The sequence below is a fragment of the Gavialis gangeticus genome, unplaced genomic scaffold, assembly GCF_001723915.1.
Source record: "Gavialis gangeticus isolate Ggan-Ray unplaced genomic scaffold, GavGan_comp1, whole genome shotgun sequence".
Classification (NCBI taxonomy): domain Eukaryota; kingdom Metazoa; phylum Chordata; order Crocodylia; family Gavialidae; genus Gavialis; species Gavialis gangeticus.
Genome location: NW_017729025.1, coordinates 75912199 through 75931310, shown reverse-complemented (window position 1 = coordinate 75931310; position 19112 = coordinate 75912199). Strand labels below are relative to the sequence as shown.

Below are 19112 nucleotides of genomic sequence, written 5' to 3'. Positions count from 1 at the left end.
GGCCCATGAAGATGTTCCACAGCTTAAAAACTGTCACAAGAGGGCTGATGCTCAGGCTGCTGGCAGATGTGAAGGCATTTGCGCAACTGGAGTCTGAGGAACTGTATGCTCCATTCCCCAAATCACAAAACCTGCCGTGCTGCACGTGGATGGCAAGTCATGCCATTCTGGGAATGGGCACACAATTCCTCAGACCCCAACCATGCAACTGCCAGTTGGCAGCATTGGGGAGGGGGGCAGGAAGGGACCAAGAGAACAGGGGTAACAGGAAACTCCCTGCTCCTCAGATGCTTGCATGGGGTGTTTTTTTTTTATAGTGACATGTGAAGCTGGGGATGAGGAAAGCATTTGCCCATTAAAAGAACTGCCTGGCATGTTCAGCTGGAGATGGGAGAGCTTCCTCATGCTCCACTGCTTTAAACCAGCATGTGCAGTGGGGGATGGAGATGTTCTCCCATCCTCATGTGCCTGTTTTTAAAGAGGCATTCAGCATCCTCCAGGGGTAAAGTAGGGGGCAGTCAGCATCTTCCAGGAGTAGTGTACAAGATCGAGAGATTCCCCCAGCCTGATCTCACCAACTGGACATGGATGGCTCTGTCTTAGATCCCAGGGCTTCCTGGTGCCAAATCCCAATGCTCAGCTAAGCACTGAGATTCAGAACTACGCAGCCCCAATCCCTGGTTCAGAACTAGGGCTGTCCCCTGCCCAGCCCTGAGAATCATGCAGGGGAGGGCTTTGTCCCAGACCCTGTGGCTGCCCCATGCCCGGAGGCTCACTGGAACCCAGCATCTTTAAAATCCTTAGTAAGTGGGGGCCATGGGGCAAGGCTCTTTAAGGGTGCCAGGTTCTGGTAAGTTTGCATCCCAATGCCAACAATCACCAAATGTCAGCATCAGGATCAGAGCAACCCCCAGCCAGGTTCCAGACCTGATGCTGCCCAGGATGATGGGGCATATTACATGTTCAACACTTGGCACCACATAAACCAGGCACAAAGATATGACATGGTATTTCAGCAATATCTTCCTGACTCATCTGTCAGAAATTTGATGAACGTGTGGCATGTTGCCATTTATGGTGCAACAAACACATTCATTGCACCAGAAATGTAATGTGCGATAGGGGCCTCATTTACACAGTTCACAGACAGGATTTATTGTGCACTGAGTGTGGGTATAGTGAGTTGGCCAGTAGATCATGCAGCAGGAGACTGATGCTGTGCACTTAAGACCTACAACATCCAAGTTCCTCCCCCAGTTTTATATCATTGTTCATCTAGCACTGACCAGGCATCAAGTTCCGCCTCTAGCTCCAGAAGAACTGTACAAACTACAACCCATTCTTTTCTCTATTTACTGTTTTGGTCTGAGTAGCTCCATGGAGGGCATGGAGAGATGTTATTTTTGGTGGTTACTATTGACTGGATTTGGAGGAATCTCAACTGGCTGAGATTTCTTCTGTTGTGCAAAAAAGAAACTAGAACTAGAAACTTGAGGTTTGGTTGCACAATCTTATCTTGTGCTCCAGATATGAGAACCAATCATTCTTCAGGGACTAGGAAATCATTGCCTGGAATAATGTTCCAGTTAAGTGAAAGGCTAGTGTTTCTGGGGAAGTAAATCCCAGGAGGTAGGTTGGAAACTTCCCTTTAAGGGAACAGTGCTTGGGACAAAATAAATCTCAAGCTCCTTCCCAGTAACTTAGCCATTGAAACCTTGTGCCAAATTCTCAGATTCCACAGTTTCAAAAGGCTCAGTGGCATTTCTTGTTTAGCGGTACACACAAGTTCTCAGTCTTGGAAGGCCCCTAGAATAAAATGCGACTCTCAGGGACCTTTGGTTGAAAAGGAGCAAACAAGCCCTTATAAATGGGAGAAGCTCTGGATTCAAACTTCTAGAAAGAAGTAAGAGAAGCCTGAGTATGCTACATGCACTCTCTCCAATAAAGAATAGAAAAGGCAGCAAAGAAAAACCTGACAGACTTTTTTGTTTCAGTGAATACTGACTGGGGAAGGAGAAACATTCAGAATCTCTGGGCACCTATACATGTGATGGAGCTTAGCACACATCAAAGCAGACTCGATTAATTGAGTCTGCTGGAGTGTGCTAATTAGCAGGCTCCAGCAGCCTCTGCGTCACATGTTATTTAACACCCCAGCATTTCAAAATGGTGGTGGAGCTTTAGTTAAAGCGCCCCATCAAACAAGCTATAGTTAAGGTGCCCCTGCCACCATTTTGAAGCATGGGACACTGAATACATCTGATGCTGCAGGAGCTTTAATTAGAACAGCTCTCAGAGCCGTTCCAATTAAAGTGGCTCCCCTTCGACCCTGGAGCCAACATATAGATGCTGTTTAAGTTTAGAATTTTACTATGTATAAATAATTATATATAACTTTTTGAATTTATAATGGTATATTATAATTGTGATGTGAACCAAAAAAAGATATACCCATCTTGCAATAGATACGGATCCAGAGAAAGAGTTTCACAGAATAACTGTTCTGCCGCACACTCAATACCAGTCTGAGAAGGCCCTGGAGTGAAATGGGTCAGTGGGTTCTGTAGCTGAACTCTACCCTGCTTGCTCTCCAGGAAATAATCTTGCTTCTGTTCTTCTAACTAGAACCATCTGCAGTTTCCTTTTTTTTTTTTTTTTACCCCTACGTCATACGTATTCTCAAGGGACTGTTATGGATCTTTGATTCCTCGGAAAACTTCTGTGCTTGGCTGGTTAATGGTTCTATATTTGTGCCACTAATTAAAAGTAGTATTTGAAAAATTTGGACTTTGTGGCCTTTCCCTACAAGTTAAAAAAACAAAACCAAAACTAAAAAAAAATTCACTTCCTTGCTCTCTTCCTCAAAAAGTTCCCCATTAAAAATTGAAGTTACATTTGAAAGGGTCTTCACAGCGTATTTCAGAAATATACAATATATTCAAAATATCTGGAATGCTAATTTTCAAATGTGTAATGTAAACTGCATTGTGTTATGTCTACAAGCCACCTATGTCTGATTAGTTCTTCAGTCCTGAAATTTGTAATTGAAGGATTCTGAAGATGCATTTTTTCCTCTCCAAATCAAAACTTGTTCCAACAGAAAAAAGAAAAGAAATTAAAGTTAAAAACAAATCCAAATTCAGGATTTAATGTACCCTACACATTTTAAAGAGATAAATTATCAAATTTAGGCTTGCATCTGTAAAGTTTGTGTACATTCAGATCCCAAAGAATATACAAGCAATTAATTTGTGTATGCATTAGTTTAGTTTGGAGAGACATCTTATATATCTCTGTTTGAAACTTCAGTCTTAACTTTTTCTGCCATGATGGCAGACACTGTATGCACCAAATACAGAATGATGCTTGTCAGAATGAATCCCAGATGTAACCAACTGAACCCAAATGACTTAGAGCAAGGATGTTTTGGTGCTTTGTTTCATTCTGAATTATTTCCAATCTTCCTGTCATACAGGTGCACTAAAAGCTATGGGTTGGGTTGAGATAGGGAAAGAGAAATCTATCTTTAATCAAATAAGAAACCAGAGGGAGACCTATGCAGAAGGGGCAACATTTAGCCTAGCAACCTAGAAAGTGTCCCTTTAACTGTCTCTGGTGTTTAATTTTTTTCCTTTTCAAAATATCAAGTGATTAGATCATTTAATATATATTATTTAGCTAACAAAATTTCATTACTGAAATAGAACTGTCTGCACTATAAAGGTGCAAAAGTGTGCCATGAACCAATAAACATTTTTACTGAACTCATAACTTGATATGCCAAACCAAATTTTATTAATTTTGAAAAAGCCTTGCTTTGGACAGAGGGTATATGCGCCAAGTTTAGTCCAAAGTAAATTTTTATAGCAAGGTTATAAAACACCTGAAAAACAGCATTTATAATGGAAACATTGACAACTTGAAGAGATCCTAGAAACAAACATCTATCATAGCAAAAAAAATTATACACATACCACAGACACACATATATACACACACATATAAAACATAAATAAAATAAGCATATAAAGCCCTCTGCAAGGACAAAACTTGTTACATTATATACACAAAATATTACACAACACACAGATGCACACATTCCCCTCTCTGACTGTCCATAGCAATTACACACCGCCCACACTCAATATCCTTTAACCACAGCCTGTGAAGTACAGTACTGGCATAGGTTGCTCAGTATCATCTGTAAAGTAACCTACGCCAGTTTTTAATGCACAACGGAAATCTGGTTTGCTCCCAGCTGCTGGTATAATAATTACCGTCCTATGGTTGCTAAGAGATACTCTGACTTTTTTTTCCAAGACTACTAAAGCATTTCTGTGCGCACAAGCAAAAGGATGCTGGGTAAAGCAATAAAATGACTCCAGCTGTAGCTCTCCAGCAGAATTCAAAGCCAGATGACAGCTGTAGAGAAAATGAAAACCAGACTGAGCTTCCCTCTTCTTCAAAGCTTCTCTCCTCACTTTTCCCCTTCTCCCACTTTGTTAGAGCTAAGCCTGGGAGAGAATTCAGCATTGTTCTGCAAACACTGTTAAAAACGTTCTGTTTTAAGCTGAATGATTACACAGAAGGATGGATAAGAAACTAAATTTTCCCTTAAGTCCCTATCCTTGTATTTGCTGCCCATGAAGCCTGAGATTTTGCTGTTTGATTCTCTTCAGCACGTAAAGATTTTTTAAGATTTTTTTTTTAATTTAAGTGACACAGGCCTCAAAAATTAAAAGTATCCTCCTTCTGTTTCAGTGGTTTCTTAGACTAATGGAACAATTACTTTCAGATTTGGCAGCAACGCTTCCATGACAGGCAATCAGTTATGTATTTTCTGGCCTACATTCTGAAAGTATTTTGAAATGTTATCTGGATTTGTTTAAATGCTTTAACTCATTTGGATTTTTTTAAAAGATACCTGAAATACATTTTTCACCTAAATCTACTTTACCTAAACAAATTGGAACTCAAAAGTTTACTGTGAAAATAAATAAAATATAACATAAGACAACATATGCTTTAAGTAGTAAATATATAGAGACTAACTCACTTAACGGGTATTACCCAGAAAAAGAACGAGCGTTTTCTCTTCCTTATTTGAACATTATTCCACATATGAAAGTAAACAGCCTTAATAAAAAAAATAACAGTTGATTCGAACAGGGAATATAAATGCTGCTTTTTTTTAAACTGCTTGGAGTTCAATCAAGTTAATCTATTGTTTGAATCATGTGCAAATCATGTATGTAATAACTTCTTAATCATGTGTTACTTGATAAAAATGACATTACAAATATTGTAGTGCCATCAGTGAATTAGTTCACACTTATTTGCCAGAGGACCTTCATACTACAAGCTATTTGTGCAACAGAAATCCTAAACTAACTTAGTTTGCAGGCAAAAAAGAATACCAATTAAATATTACCTTTATATAGATAAACAAAAAAAATTCACATCCTGCCTGCCTGCCTGCAGCAAAACCACTTTAGACAACATGTGCAAATCACGGGATTTTTCCCTTACTTTAGCAAAAAAATCTGCAGCATCTGCTCCTGAAAACTGTTCAAGCCTGTTCCCCCTGTCCCTCCCGCTGCCCTTTTAAAAAAAAACTATTCAGGTTTCAACTGTATTCTACCCCAGGAAATTCAAGAGAAAGCCCTTTTCTTATTTATTCACAATGATTATGAAAAAGTGTTGGTGGCCTGTGAAACACATTCATCTACTTGAACATTAAAATCTTCTAGGAACTGTGACATTTGTTGTATCTTCTCCAAATCAAAACTTAATATAACAATTTTATAAAAAAAGACAGGTAAGTAAGTATTCAAAGAAACACTGTATGGAAGTAGGAGATTTGCTTATATTTCCATTATATATGATAAACACACTTAAAATCTTAATTCTTACTTTTGGTTTAGGATTCTTAATAAGTTAAAATAAATTATATATAGACGTTTACATTTAGCAAAGAAAAACTATGAAGGCCAGCCATTTTAGTTGCAGATAACTGAAATGCAGAGACATGGATTCTTACTGATCAAATGGATCTTGTTTTTCTTGCAAAAAAATCAAATGCAAGACCAAGCAACTGCCCATATATATGACCAATAAATAGGTCTGTCTACTAAATGGGCTAAAAGCTCATCTATTAGAGCATGTGAGCCTGCATGTATTTTTAAGTACACCCACCCACTCTGTACAGTCATACTGTACCCTAATTAGTCATACACACACTGGACCATATTAACCTTGGTCTCAACAGGAACTATAGATTCTTATCCCATTACCTGGAATAACTGTTGATCTATGTCCCTCCAAGTGTTAATTGCCTTGTTCCTCTCAACTGATCTAATTAATCCACTTATTACACATCTTCAAAACATCTCCCTTTCCCTTCCATATAAAATCTTTTCTTTCTCCAGTCCATTCTTGGCATCTGATGAAGTAGGTTGTTACCTATGAAAACTCTAAGGCAGTGATTCTCAACCAGGGTGATGCCAGATCCTTTGAAGTGTGCTGGGAGGTGTGAAGGGATTAACAGATAAACTAAGCAGATAAACCAGGCTCAAGCTTGTCTGTCTGCATCATCCCCTACTTCCCAGTCCCTGTGTAAAAAGATAAGTAACTGCAATATATAAATTATTTTTTAAAATTTAGTGCCATTCAAGTCTCAGAAGTTATGATGGGGTGTCCCAAGTCCAAAAAAGTGGAGAACCACTACTCTAAAAGTGCCAGCCACCTTGCCCTACCTTCTGCCTGAATTAAGACTAATAGTCAGAATCACCAAATAGTAATTAGTGTAGTACCTAAACAAACAATAAATGGTATTCAATTTAAGAGACTTAATAAAAGTATACTAACATTTTTCCAACAATAAGCTATTGAAAGACTAATAGCAGAATTTAACCACTTATGGCAATAACTAGTATTTTTAATGCTTGCAAGCAAAATAAAACCTACATGGTAAAAGTGCGGCCAGATAAAGTCTCAAAACATGAGACAGCAGTGGCTTAAATAGATGGCAGTTTTAATCCCACTTTGGCATGATTGTATAAAATGACTATTCTTAAATTGAATAGCAATTTTGGGAAAACAAAAAAAGGGCCGATTAAAAAAAAAATTACTTTTTAGTTTTAGTAAAGTACTTTATGTTTGAAAAAGAACATCTAAAGCAGGGGTGTCAAACTTACCTGGCTCTGCAGACCAGATGAGTGGCATGAGGCTGCTCCACAGGCTGGATTAGGCCCATGGAGCCCCTGCTCATATGCCTAATCCAATGCATGCAGCACCCACCTGGACTGGTCCAAGATTTCTGTCAGCGACCAATGTGGGCTGCACAGCCTGGGACACCTACCCCAGTTAGCGGTGTGTGGCCAGTCCTGTGCATTGTGTGGGTCAATGGGGCAGCATCTAGTGCTAGGTTAGGGACCTCCGTGACCACATATTTGACTCTCCTGATCTAAAGCAGCCACATAAAAGCCATCTTTCCTGAAAGTCAAATTAGACTGGCTTGCAATGAAAAGGGTGCCTTACCACTACTAACTAGATTTGATTGCCAATTAGGAATATTTTTATTGGTCACTAATCATGAGAGGACAGTTTTATACTTAAGTCACTAGCCTAGGAAGTATGAGTTCACAAATCCTTTCTTTCCTCTAGCTAGAGAATCATGGTGCGACTACAGACTACTTATTTTTTCCCTTGAGCTTCATTTGTAAAAGGAGCGATACTGATAACTGTTTCTGCAAAGACTGAGGAACTGCTTCTTCCTCTTAGCAGCAAAGCTAATTAATAATTGTAACAATTTATCAAGAATGCAGTGTACTCTCCATCCCCAAGACTTAAAAAGCAAAGTTGGACAGTTTTCTTTAAAAAATGATTTGCTACAGTTTAAACAAGAATTAACGCAGAGAAGCCTATACAAGGGGTTCAGACCAGATGATCACAAAGGTTGCTTTGTGTTAAAAAATAAACAACTAAATGGTGCTTTACTTTAAACTCCACATACCCACACACCAAACACAATGCACGCCCAGAAGATGCACGGCATTAATTGGACCCAGCTCATCCAGTGTCTGTATAGACTGGGCGCTTTAGTGGGGCGTTTTTAGCACTTTTATCTAATAGCTGATTGAATCAGCTACTGAATCAGCCATTAGATAAAAGTGCCAAAAAGCCCTGCTGAAGTGCCTGATCAATACACACTATGCAGAGCTGGGTCAAACTAACACACTGCTTCATCCAGTAAAGCATAGGTTTGGTTTTTTTTCCTCCACATGTCAGCAGCCATTGAGTTTGTAATGGAGGAATCAAAGGAAAACAAACAAACAAACAGGAGCATCTTCCTAATAATTTTTCATATATTTCAGTTACATGGGCTACTTTGTCACTTGCTATTTTCTCATAGGAACTCTTATGCTTTTGTAAAGACAGGCAAGCATTACATTTTATTTCATCTTCCAGCATATTTAATTTTCAATATTTTGCAATCTGTGTTTCCTTTATTGGGAACTTGTGGGCTCAAATGTGCCTTTGCTACCCTGATAATATCCCCAGATGTTTCAGCAGCAGCAGACCCTATGCTGCAACTTACTTGGTTTAATTTAAAAAAGGAAAGTCAGAATGAAAACAAAGAAATGACAGATACTTAAAACAATTGCAAAGGAAAAAGTTTCTAGATTATTATTAAATTTAGCTCTTACGAATTAAATGGATTTCATAACAGAAGGGAATGCATATTTAACAGCTCTATATCAGCAAATATTACAGAAGTCAATCAGGCATGACATATAGCTCTTTGCTATGAATTCCTACACTTAGTAGAATAACTAGAGAATATTTACTGAAACCGCTAATAAAATGTGAGTATATACTATATATTTGTAATGTTTTAAAATTTCCTCTGTACATGTATACAACATGGGATTTGCGTAGTATGAGCTATTACAGAAGTCTATACAAAATTTTTCGTTAGAAGATAAAAACTTAACAGAACCTATTATATACATGTCAGGGAAATATTTTTAAAACACCGGGGAAATTGTCTAGACAACAAAAAAATAGACTATTTTACCACAAGTCAGAATTCTGCTGAAAGAAGATGAATTCTGCACAAATGTAAATTTTATAACATTGCTTTTTGTGGCAGTTTCTTGTAAGGCTGAAAACAAGTTTCTCTTCTCTGATACTCTTCCTTTTTGGAAACACTATATGGTCTAATAATACTGTCTGAACTATTTTAATGATAGATTCAACTATATAGGGACAAATTCAATATTGCTGGATGTGTGACAATAAAATAGTAGTTTAAAAATAAGTGCTTGATTTCTCTACGATTAAACCAAATATTACTACATCCACTTTAAACTAAGTTACAGTACAGATTAAAAAAACATGGAGCTTATTTTAACACTTCCCACTGCCCCAAATTAAAATGTTTGTGTGGTCAGATAAGTGTCACATTCAATTTTCAGTAATTAGGAGGATAGCTTATGAAAGGCCTTTGTTTCTTCAAATACAGTAGTTAGATATCTCCACTTACAATCCACTTCCAGTTTTTTCCTTATATTGGAATACCATCTCTTTAATTATTGTTTGATTCATAATCAATTTCTCATATGTTACAAATCATCCACTAATCTTATCTTTGCCATTTTCTACATTTCAATGCCTTACCTTACCTGTATAAACTGGTTAAAAAATGTGTACAGCAATAATCTAATGTAATGTATAAGAAAAAAAAATCTCTTTAAAAAGTTGCTTTAGAATACCACAAGTTTTGAGTGACTCTTAAATCTTTAAAGAGAATGTTGTTTGTAAATAATTAATCCTGTATTTAAATGATGCATCTGAAAGGTGAAAAATAAAATGCATGAGTGGGAGAAGTCACGATTGCCTTTGTATTTCCCAAAGTAGTTGAGGCTAGAAGACCTGTCTGTATACTTATAAATGAAGGAAAACCAGATTGTCTAACATAGCAATGACATGATTTTTTTTATTACAAAGAAACTTGTAATATTTAAGATAACAAATCAAAATCTCACTGTATTCAATGGCAGCCCTTTGGTAAGTGTCATTATTTTGTGGTACTTGAAGAGGAAACTTGTTACACCTTTCAATGTTGTTTTTAAAATTGCTCAAGAACAGTTAAAAAAAATCCTGTAGTGTTGCCAGGATCAATAAGACTTCTAAAAGCTGCTTATGGACAGCTTTAATTTTGCCACAAGTTTTATTTAAAATTATGTGAAATTCTGTGATTGAGCACTGATATCATTCTTTTGTTTGAACCCGATCCTTAGCAGATTTTCCTCTATGACTCTTTAACCTTTATGTTATTTCCCGACTCCTCCCTACACCCAAATCACTCGCAGCGCCAGCAGAATGTACTGTTATATAATGAAACCCAGTTAGCAAATAAAAGTCCTGGATTTTGTAGGTCAGTCCTGGCTGGTTGGTGAAAATTGAAACAAGAGTCCCGGAATCAAAAGGGCATTGGCTGCAGTCTAGTGGGGAGGAGGACTGGCATGGTGCAACTGACTGCCTGGTGCACTATAGCACTCTGCCTCCCTGCCAGACTGCACCCTGCCCCCCTGCCTCTGCTTGCAGCAGCAGCACTGTTGACTTGGGGGCAGTGCCCCAGACTTCCTTATATGGTCACCCTATATATAGTGCTACAAATTAACATTGGTCTGTAGCCTAAAATAGGAGATGGACTGTATAATGTGTTTCTTCCAAAAAGGTGAATTATAAAACTTGTTTTGAGAACTCATTTTGAATCATTAAAACTTGAAACTTCTTTGTTAGTAACAAGAATAAGCCAAACAAAAACAACAGAAGTCATGTAAAGGTAATTTTCTCAAAACTTAAGTATATGATTGATATAAAGTTAAAGCACTTACTTGACAGCTATCTTCAGATGCCTCAGCTTCACTTTGTGATGGTGGACAACCTATGAAAACATTGCAAGAATGTGGTCATTTTTTTCATTGTAATTTCTTCCAAAAACATTTAATACACACAAGCTAGACACACACATACCATGTTACTGCAGATACAATGTTTATCAACCACAGTGATGTCTCCACCATTAATTAGAAGAGAGTTCCTTCTTTCAGATTAATAGATTTAAAACCTGAATGCAGGTTTACTTACAGTAATTGTAAATATTTCATACTACATCATCATACTAGGCATCTTGAGCTCCCAAAATTACAGGGGAAAGGTAATAAAGAGAGATGAGCAATGTGGACTCAGAATGTTATAGATTAGTCTTTCATTTTCTCTTTTAGAAAGCTGGATGCCAATACAGAAAGCAGCATATCTCAACACAAATCATCTAGCAGGAGAAAATAATTAATATTTTTCCTTTGAAAGAATAAGTATCCCTTTGTTATGCATACTTCATGCAAGTGAAAAACATACTTAAAATATATATTACATGGATTTTTCTGTATATAGTTCTCCATTATTTGAAGTTACTACTTACATATATATGGAAGGGAACACTTTTAAATAAATATTGATTCTCCCACTCCCCAACCTATTTACTGTGTTTCTACCTTACATTTAACAGTCTTTGTTTTCCTTGTTTGCCTGTTTCATGAAGCAGCCATAATAGACAGCTCTAGGACTCTTTTTAATATTTAACATAACATGTTTTTCTATAAGTATCAGATAAAACACTTGTACTCAGAACTATTAGAAAAGTGTCATTAAAAAACCCAAACAAACCTCAGCTAAGTGTCTAAGCAGACAGAGATAGTATTCTTAAGGATGTCAGAGCAATCAGCATTACAGTTTACACTCTAAGAACACAAACTGACATACTGCCAGGAAATGCTAGAGCAGGGGTGAGCAAAAATGGCAGATCCAGCCAGTGGCTGGACTCCATTTCCCAGCAGCCCCTGCCCACACTACCCTGGCCAGTCTTCACGGAGACCTCAGGGGCAGCAGGGCCATGACAGCCCAGCACTCCCAGGGTCTTCAGGAAGAATGGCTTGGAGCAGTGCTGGCAGGGTGTGCAGCTGGGTGGGAAGCTGCTCCAGGATCTTGCAACAGTGACATCACAGGGCTGGAGTTGGGGCAGAGCCTCGCTCCGCAGTCTGCACACCTTTGACCACAGAACCATGGACACTTGCTATAGTTGTGCGGACAGAGCATGCTGGGAAATGGAGTCTGCCACAGGCCCAATCCAGCCTGTGGGCTGGTTACTGCCCACCCCTGTGCTAGAGTATATTCCCTGATGCGTACAAAAAAGTGTCAGCATTGGGAAAAGACAGTCTAGCAGTTAGAAAACAAAACAGAACTAGGAATCCAGGGATATGTTCAAATCAGCACCCTTACAGGCTTCTGATATGATGTGCAGTAAGGCACTAAATCTTTGGGCCTTCATCTCCTCATCTGTAAAATGGAAAAAATGCTAAATCACTCAGGCCCCTGCTACACGTTATGTATATTATACAATTAACTGGTTAATCGTATAATAAATTTAGACAGGCCACACCTGGAAAGTGAGACTGGCCACACTTGCAATGTAATTATCACACAATTAACTGATTAATAGCACAATAAATTTAGACTAGCACAGGTACAAAATAATTATCACATGATAAAAATGACTCTCTATGTATAAAGAGAGCCAATCAGCTATAAAGTTAGTGCTTGAAAAAAAAGATCTCATCTACTCTCTAGCTAGTTTCTATCCAGCTTTAATTTGAACATGTACCAGGGCCCTCAGGGATGTTTGAAAATACATTAATTAGAGTTTCTAAAATATTTGAGAATTCTTTCTTAGAAGATTCTGCTAAGTATTATTGTCTGTCCAGCCATTATAACCATATGCTGTAGACTAGTCCAAATAATGAAATACCTTCAAAGAATTAAATCAAAACACTCTTGGATGACATCACATCAGATTTATATGGATAAATTAAAAAACTACATGTCAAACTAAGATATATACCTTGAGAGATATCCTCTACAGCCCTACGAATACCCCTGTCAAATGCTCTTGCGTCAGCAGGACTCTGAAAGGTGAGGCCAAACTTTTTGTCATCAATCTTCCAGTGATGAAAAGTTGGGGTAACTTTGTTGTAAATGAGGTCCTTCTTTAATGTACATTCCAAGACCACCTTCCAAAGAGAGAAAAACAAAGATGTTAGCTGAAAAGTATATTAAATATATCTGAAGAAAGAACAGTCATCATTCTGGGTAATTTTACTTCAGATCTGATTCTTTAAAAAAAAACCCAAAACTTCTGTTTCAATTTTTTCCAGTTGCAAGAAAGCTGTTTCATCACTGTTTAAACTAGGAGTGGCCAATCTGCAGCACGAATGCCATAAGTGGCAGTGGAAGTCTCGGTGTGTGACATGGCAATTGGAGAAGGGACAGGCAGCACAGTGGCAGACAAGGCAAGGAGCAGAAAACAGGGACGATCAGATAGGGAGCATAGAACAGGAAGCAAAAGGCAGAGCTGATGATTGGGTAAGGAGCAGAGGGCAGGAAGCAGAAAGTAGAAGCAATGGGTCAGGCAGGTGAAGGGGATTGGAGCAGTATTCAGGAAGGGTCCAGGGCTAATTTGAGGCACATCTATCAAAAAGCTTGGTTCCCACTGATTTAAGTGAAACGCAGGTCTAAACTTGGGACAGGAAAGATTAAATGGTTAAACTATAATTATATTTATACTGTTAATGTATTACAGTAAATGTTTAACAGAATAATTTTTCTGAAGCACAGCTTGCATTTGCTAAGGTGAAGTTAATTTCAACCTAATTGTGTGGATTATTGCATGGTTTACCAGTACTGCAGAGCAGTGTGGTGTGTCCCTCAGCCCAACCCATACGTAAATGTGTTATAAGTTACTTAACTGATATAACAAGGAGAGTTTAAATGGCTACATTTTTTAATGATATTTACATCCATAGTTTAAGCCAGCAGCTTGTGATGGCAAAGCAGTGTTTACACAAAATAAAATTAATTATGACCATAATAGATTAAAATGACTATGTTTTAAAACAATTTTTATCTAGCAATTATAAATACCTCCTGAAAGAAGAATATTTCCTTGCAAGAAAAATCCCTCATTACTAGTGTACAGTGGTTGTACCAGGAATACACTACCTACATTTTAATATACGTCTTCTGCAATTTCTAAGGAAACCAACAAAAACTACCAGACTACAAATTTTCTTAATAAAAATATGTTGTATTTTCAACTTACAAAAAATACTGTGTTCTTCAATCTAGCCAGGTTTTTCCCTATTGCCAGAGCTCTATATATAAAATTGCTTTAGGCCAGGTAAAGACATTATACTTTTGCTGGTATAGGTGATCAGAAACCAGTCTATAAATGAAGTGCAGTGCACACTGACTAGTTAAAAAAATAGCAGAACCCAGTCTATGGTTTGCACCCTGCCCTTCCTCCCTCCCACCCAAAGGGCTAATGTGCGTACCAATCTAAACTACACAGCTTACAGAAAACTGCACAACTTAGACTGATTCTGCCTCAGGCTTTTTGAATGTCTGTACCTAGCCTTTGAGTATACTGCACTGAATGTTAGAATTTATCCTAAGTCCTTTTGTCTAACACTTTTTCTAGTCTATTTTGAAGGGTATAGTTTGATGAAACTTCCTTTGCTTCCCCTGCAACATGATTAAACAGTTAAAGAATTAAATTATGTTTGTAACTCTTCTGAATTCCTCCAAAATGATTTTTACACCAATGTGGAATGCGGGAATCTCCATCTTTGGAGGTTTTTTGAGATCCAGCTAGACAAAGCCTTGATTGGCATGATATAGCTGGGGATGGTTCTGCTTTCTGCAGGGGTTTGGACTAGATGACCTCCTGAGGACCCTTCCAAACCTAATTTTCTATAATTCTATACTGAGGTACACTATGTATACTTCTCCCTTGAAGAAGTAAACTAAGGCCTGCTGGGTTTTTGGTTGTATCCATGTTGGTCTAAGGGCATAGGCAGGCGAGGTTCTTTGGGAAGATGTGATATCTTTTATTAAACCAAATGAGTAGTTGGAAAAAAGTTCTTAGCAAGCTTTTGGGTGCAATCACCTTTCTTCAGGCATACGGAGTCTCCCATGACTTCCTATTCCTGAAGAACAGTGATTGAGCCCAAAAGCTTGCTAAGAACTTTTTGTCAACTACTCAGTTGGTCTAATAAAAGATAGTCACATCTACCCAAAGAACCTTGCCAAACTAAGGCCTTTCTTATATACGCATGAAAGTGTGCTGACGAAGAATACCGGAATCTGATATAGACAACTGTTGTGTATGAAAGCTCATGCTTCTTTGAACCAGTTAGCTTTTAAGTGGGCATGTTACCTTACCTCCTCTAGGGAAACAAAGTAATAGCATAGTAATACAAAAACAAAAACAAAACACTTGATTTTTATTCTGCAGACTACTGCCATGTCCCTTTTCACACTAGTGATTAAAGTTTTTTCTCCTGAAAAACACCTTTATTTTGGATTCTAATTCCCATCCTCTCCAAAGTGTATACTTAATCTGCCCTGGCCCCTCATCCTAGGATTTTTTGCATTGTTTGCGCCTCCTTTTGTTTAAAATTCTGCCTAATATCAGACTGTAAATTTTATACAGGTTACACCCTGAGTCAGTTCATCCATGAATGTTGCCATCTAAAACCTTGAAGAAATTAAATGAAGAAATGGAGAGGGGGGAAATATCCTTACATTATATTCAATAAATATGGCAGGGAAGTCTATTTTAAGAGAAAGGTCCCTCTACAAAACAGTTACTTTATGCAGAAAATTAGCATTTTTGAACAATAGATAGTTATACAATGTATATCACCAGACTAAAAACTTTGTTGCCAAATTGTACTGCTGTCCACAACTCAATTTTTGCCTGGTATAGAGGAAGGGGTGTTTTTTTGTTTTGTTCCTTGGTAAGCTTGTTTTATGGAATATGTATATGTTCAATATATTTGAACTACATAATCTCCTAAACCTGGTTTTAAAATTGCGATAAAAGTCTAATCTGCAATCTCATAGGGAACATTTCCAAAAACTCTGGCAATCCATAAGCCTCAGGATAATGCTTTCCCCTCTGAAGTACAGAGAATGTTTTTTTTAAACAAACAAAGGAAAGCAAGCAGCCACAACATATTCTTCATTTCTACAAATCCACCAAGTCCCTTTGCGCCAACACAAACTAGTTTAGGTTTTTTAGCAGGCCACTTCAATGAAGCACTTCGAGATCTATATGTAAGAGTTATATAAGTGTTTTATGATCTTTGTTGATACAAAGTAAAACAGAAGTTCCCAAACTCTGTATTTGATGCTACAACACCAAGATTTCTGAATAGACTGAAGAAATATTTTTCTTTCTAGAGCTTCTAGTCTTGCTCCTCTACACGAGTCGCTGTTCAGCACTAAACTATGAAGGTTGGGTCAATAATCAGTGATCATACCTACTCTATGGTTGAAAAAGTGAAGGACAATGGGAATATATAGATGGATAGTTTGGGCCTTTTGTAAATTATGCTGCTGGACAAATTACATAAGGATGATTTGCTCCCATATCTGAAATGGTACTGAGGGCTACTACTTGTTTTTAAAGGGTTTATTTTAAAGAAAACCTCAAACTCAATACAGTGCAGAGGCTTTTCAAATAGGTGGATTAAAATATTCCATACAAGAAAACAGAATTACAGAGAATGGCTGCTTTGCTATGGGTTGGAATCTACAGCATACAAGAACTAAAATTCCTTAAGACTTGGTGACCAAAGACCTTGAACTCTTCCAATGATAAAATATTTATTTGTATTTGCACCACATTTCAGTTTCATATTTAGGTTTTATTAGGGACCATCTACCATGAGTACACCAGTTCACATTGTTGTCCATAGGCTCAGGAAAACTGAACTGATAATGATACAATTCCTCCACTTTAATACTTAATTGAAAATGCAAAATACTCAGTCTTGGGTACTAGAACTCAAGGAAATCATTCTCAGAACTTAGGCTCAGTTTGTCATCACACACAATTTTGCGTCCATTCAGTGATTCAGTGATTAAAAACTAAAACATGGTAAGCAGTTAGGAATTTGTGGTATGTGGGTTTAATGATGAGCAATTTAAAGAATAGTGTCAGGTGGCATTACGTGGCTACAGATGATGGGACTGCAGGAGGGGAGAAACAGATTGCAAATGTAGTAGTGTTCTGTGTGTGCAATAGTCTGCTAGACCATAAAGCTTATGTAATCACCTTCTCCAACACAAAGGCAGAATGAGACCGCATATGGTATGGGGACATGGAGACATTGGTCAAAGCAGATGAAATTAAGTTGGCTCACAGAGATATTTTAAGTTTTCACTTCCTCATTTTTAAAATCTGGTTTTTAATGAATGTCCCAGTCTGGAAGGACATGAGATAATGCAGAGCTAAGAGAGACCCCCCACTTGTAACAAAGTATTTATCACTGAATATATATATTTTTTTAAAGGCAAAAGGAAATGTTTCCTGCAGGAGTTGTAACAGACCCAGATGCCAGCTGTGCTTCCTCATCAACACCATACCAAAAATATGGATTATAACATCTGGGGTTCATTTATCTGCTCCTCTGCTCATGTTATATATACCATCACCCGCTTACAGTTCTCCTTTCCTCTCTACATTAGAGAGATGGGGTAATCTCCATGTCACTGACCTCAGACAGGAAAAACTTTCTTAAAAATAACACTTAAAAAAACAACAACACTTGAATGTGAAATTACAGAACAAGAAATAATCCAGACTGGACTGTGTTAAGTATAGCCTCAAAAGGGACTATGAATTCTTGTCCCATTATCTGTTTTAGCTTTCATAACCCCTATGTCTCTCTGTGGGTTAATTACTTTGTTAGTCTCTTTCAATCTCCTTAATCTATTGACCTTCATCTATCTCAGCAGTGCCCCCTCCTGTCCTTATCTTTTGTATTTAAATGACATTCTTCCCTTTCTACACAGTATCCCTGCAAGTCCATTCATCGTATCTAGCAAAATAAGCTGTAACCTACAAAAGCTAATGCCTCTCTGAATTAGTCTATAAAAGGTGCCACCCTGCCCTACTTTCTGTGTAACTTCAGGCTAAAACGATTAACATTTTACCTACATAGGTTAGGAATCATATCATATTCTTTAAGAACACCTTCCCCTGCCGCCATACATTGTGAAAGAGGAACAGAATATGATCATGGCTGTGCTTTGAAGAGTCTGGAGCATGGCACTGTTAACAGAGCCAATAAGAGAATCACATACATGGTTTATTGCCCAAGATCTTGACAGTTTTACATGATTGGTACAGCAGCTTTCAGCAGGTAACAGATGACTTGTTCATCTCTCTCGTTCTTCATACTCTGGCTTCATGCTTCCCTATAATTCCCGCATCCTCATTCCTGCAGCTTTGCTCTTATAACGAAAGCAGCTTCCTGAATGGCTGCACACTACTTTGGTTTTATAATCTAAACTGCACTTGGAACTAGGCCACAAAGCTGCACTACACCCTTATTCTACTGGACTCAATATACTATACTTTTGGCCCAATTAATCAAAACCTCTTCCCATCTACTTTTGGCCATTTCTGCCATTATACATAAATGGTGTATATATACAATTTGCATTTTTCCTGGATCCTGGAGGTTTAAATCTAGATTATTTTCAGGGCCCATTACTTCACAACTGACTTGGATGAGAAAATGAGAAGGAAAACAGAACCTTTCCAAATTCCAGAACAAACACAGAGATCAGGGTTTAGACCCTCCCTTACTCTCCGATAGTGAGACAACCCCATTACAACCCCTGACTCCTATGAAAGCAAGGGTTTCAGACATCAAGCAAAGAGGGTGGGACTCTCCCTTAATTCCCAAGCGTCATCTTTACACCTATCTGCAGGGATTAATTTAATTCAATATTGCATTCCATATTTGTTCCTCTATACTAAAGGGATAGTGGAGGATGCCAAGCACTAGTTGGGGTAAATGTTAAGTAACTGAGGCCTCTTGAGGTATAATCAGAATCCTGGTTTGCTTCCTCAAACATGAAAAATAGGGGTGAATCTGGAGAGAGAGAGAGAGAGAGAGAGAGAGAGAGAGAGA

The 19112-nt window shown here is 37.8% G+C and overlaps 1 protein-coding gene across 1 annotated transcript in view; it reads right to left on the bottom strand.

The window, feature by feature from the left end:
* SPRED1 (sprouty related EVH1 domain containing 1) overlaps window positions 1–19112 on the bottom strand; it is a 92272-nt gene that overhangs the window by 34706 nt on the left and 38454 nt on the right. The window contains exons 3-4 of the mRNA XM_019519924.1: window positions 12968–13136; window positions 10905–10954 (exon numbers count right to left, since the gene is read on the bottom strand). Coding sequence (XP_019375469.1) covers window positions 10905–10954; window positions 12968–13136 — 219 coding nt within the window. The remainder of the gene's footprint in view (window positions 1–10904; window positions 10955–12967; window positions 13137–19112) is intronic.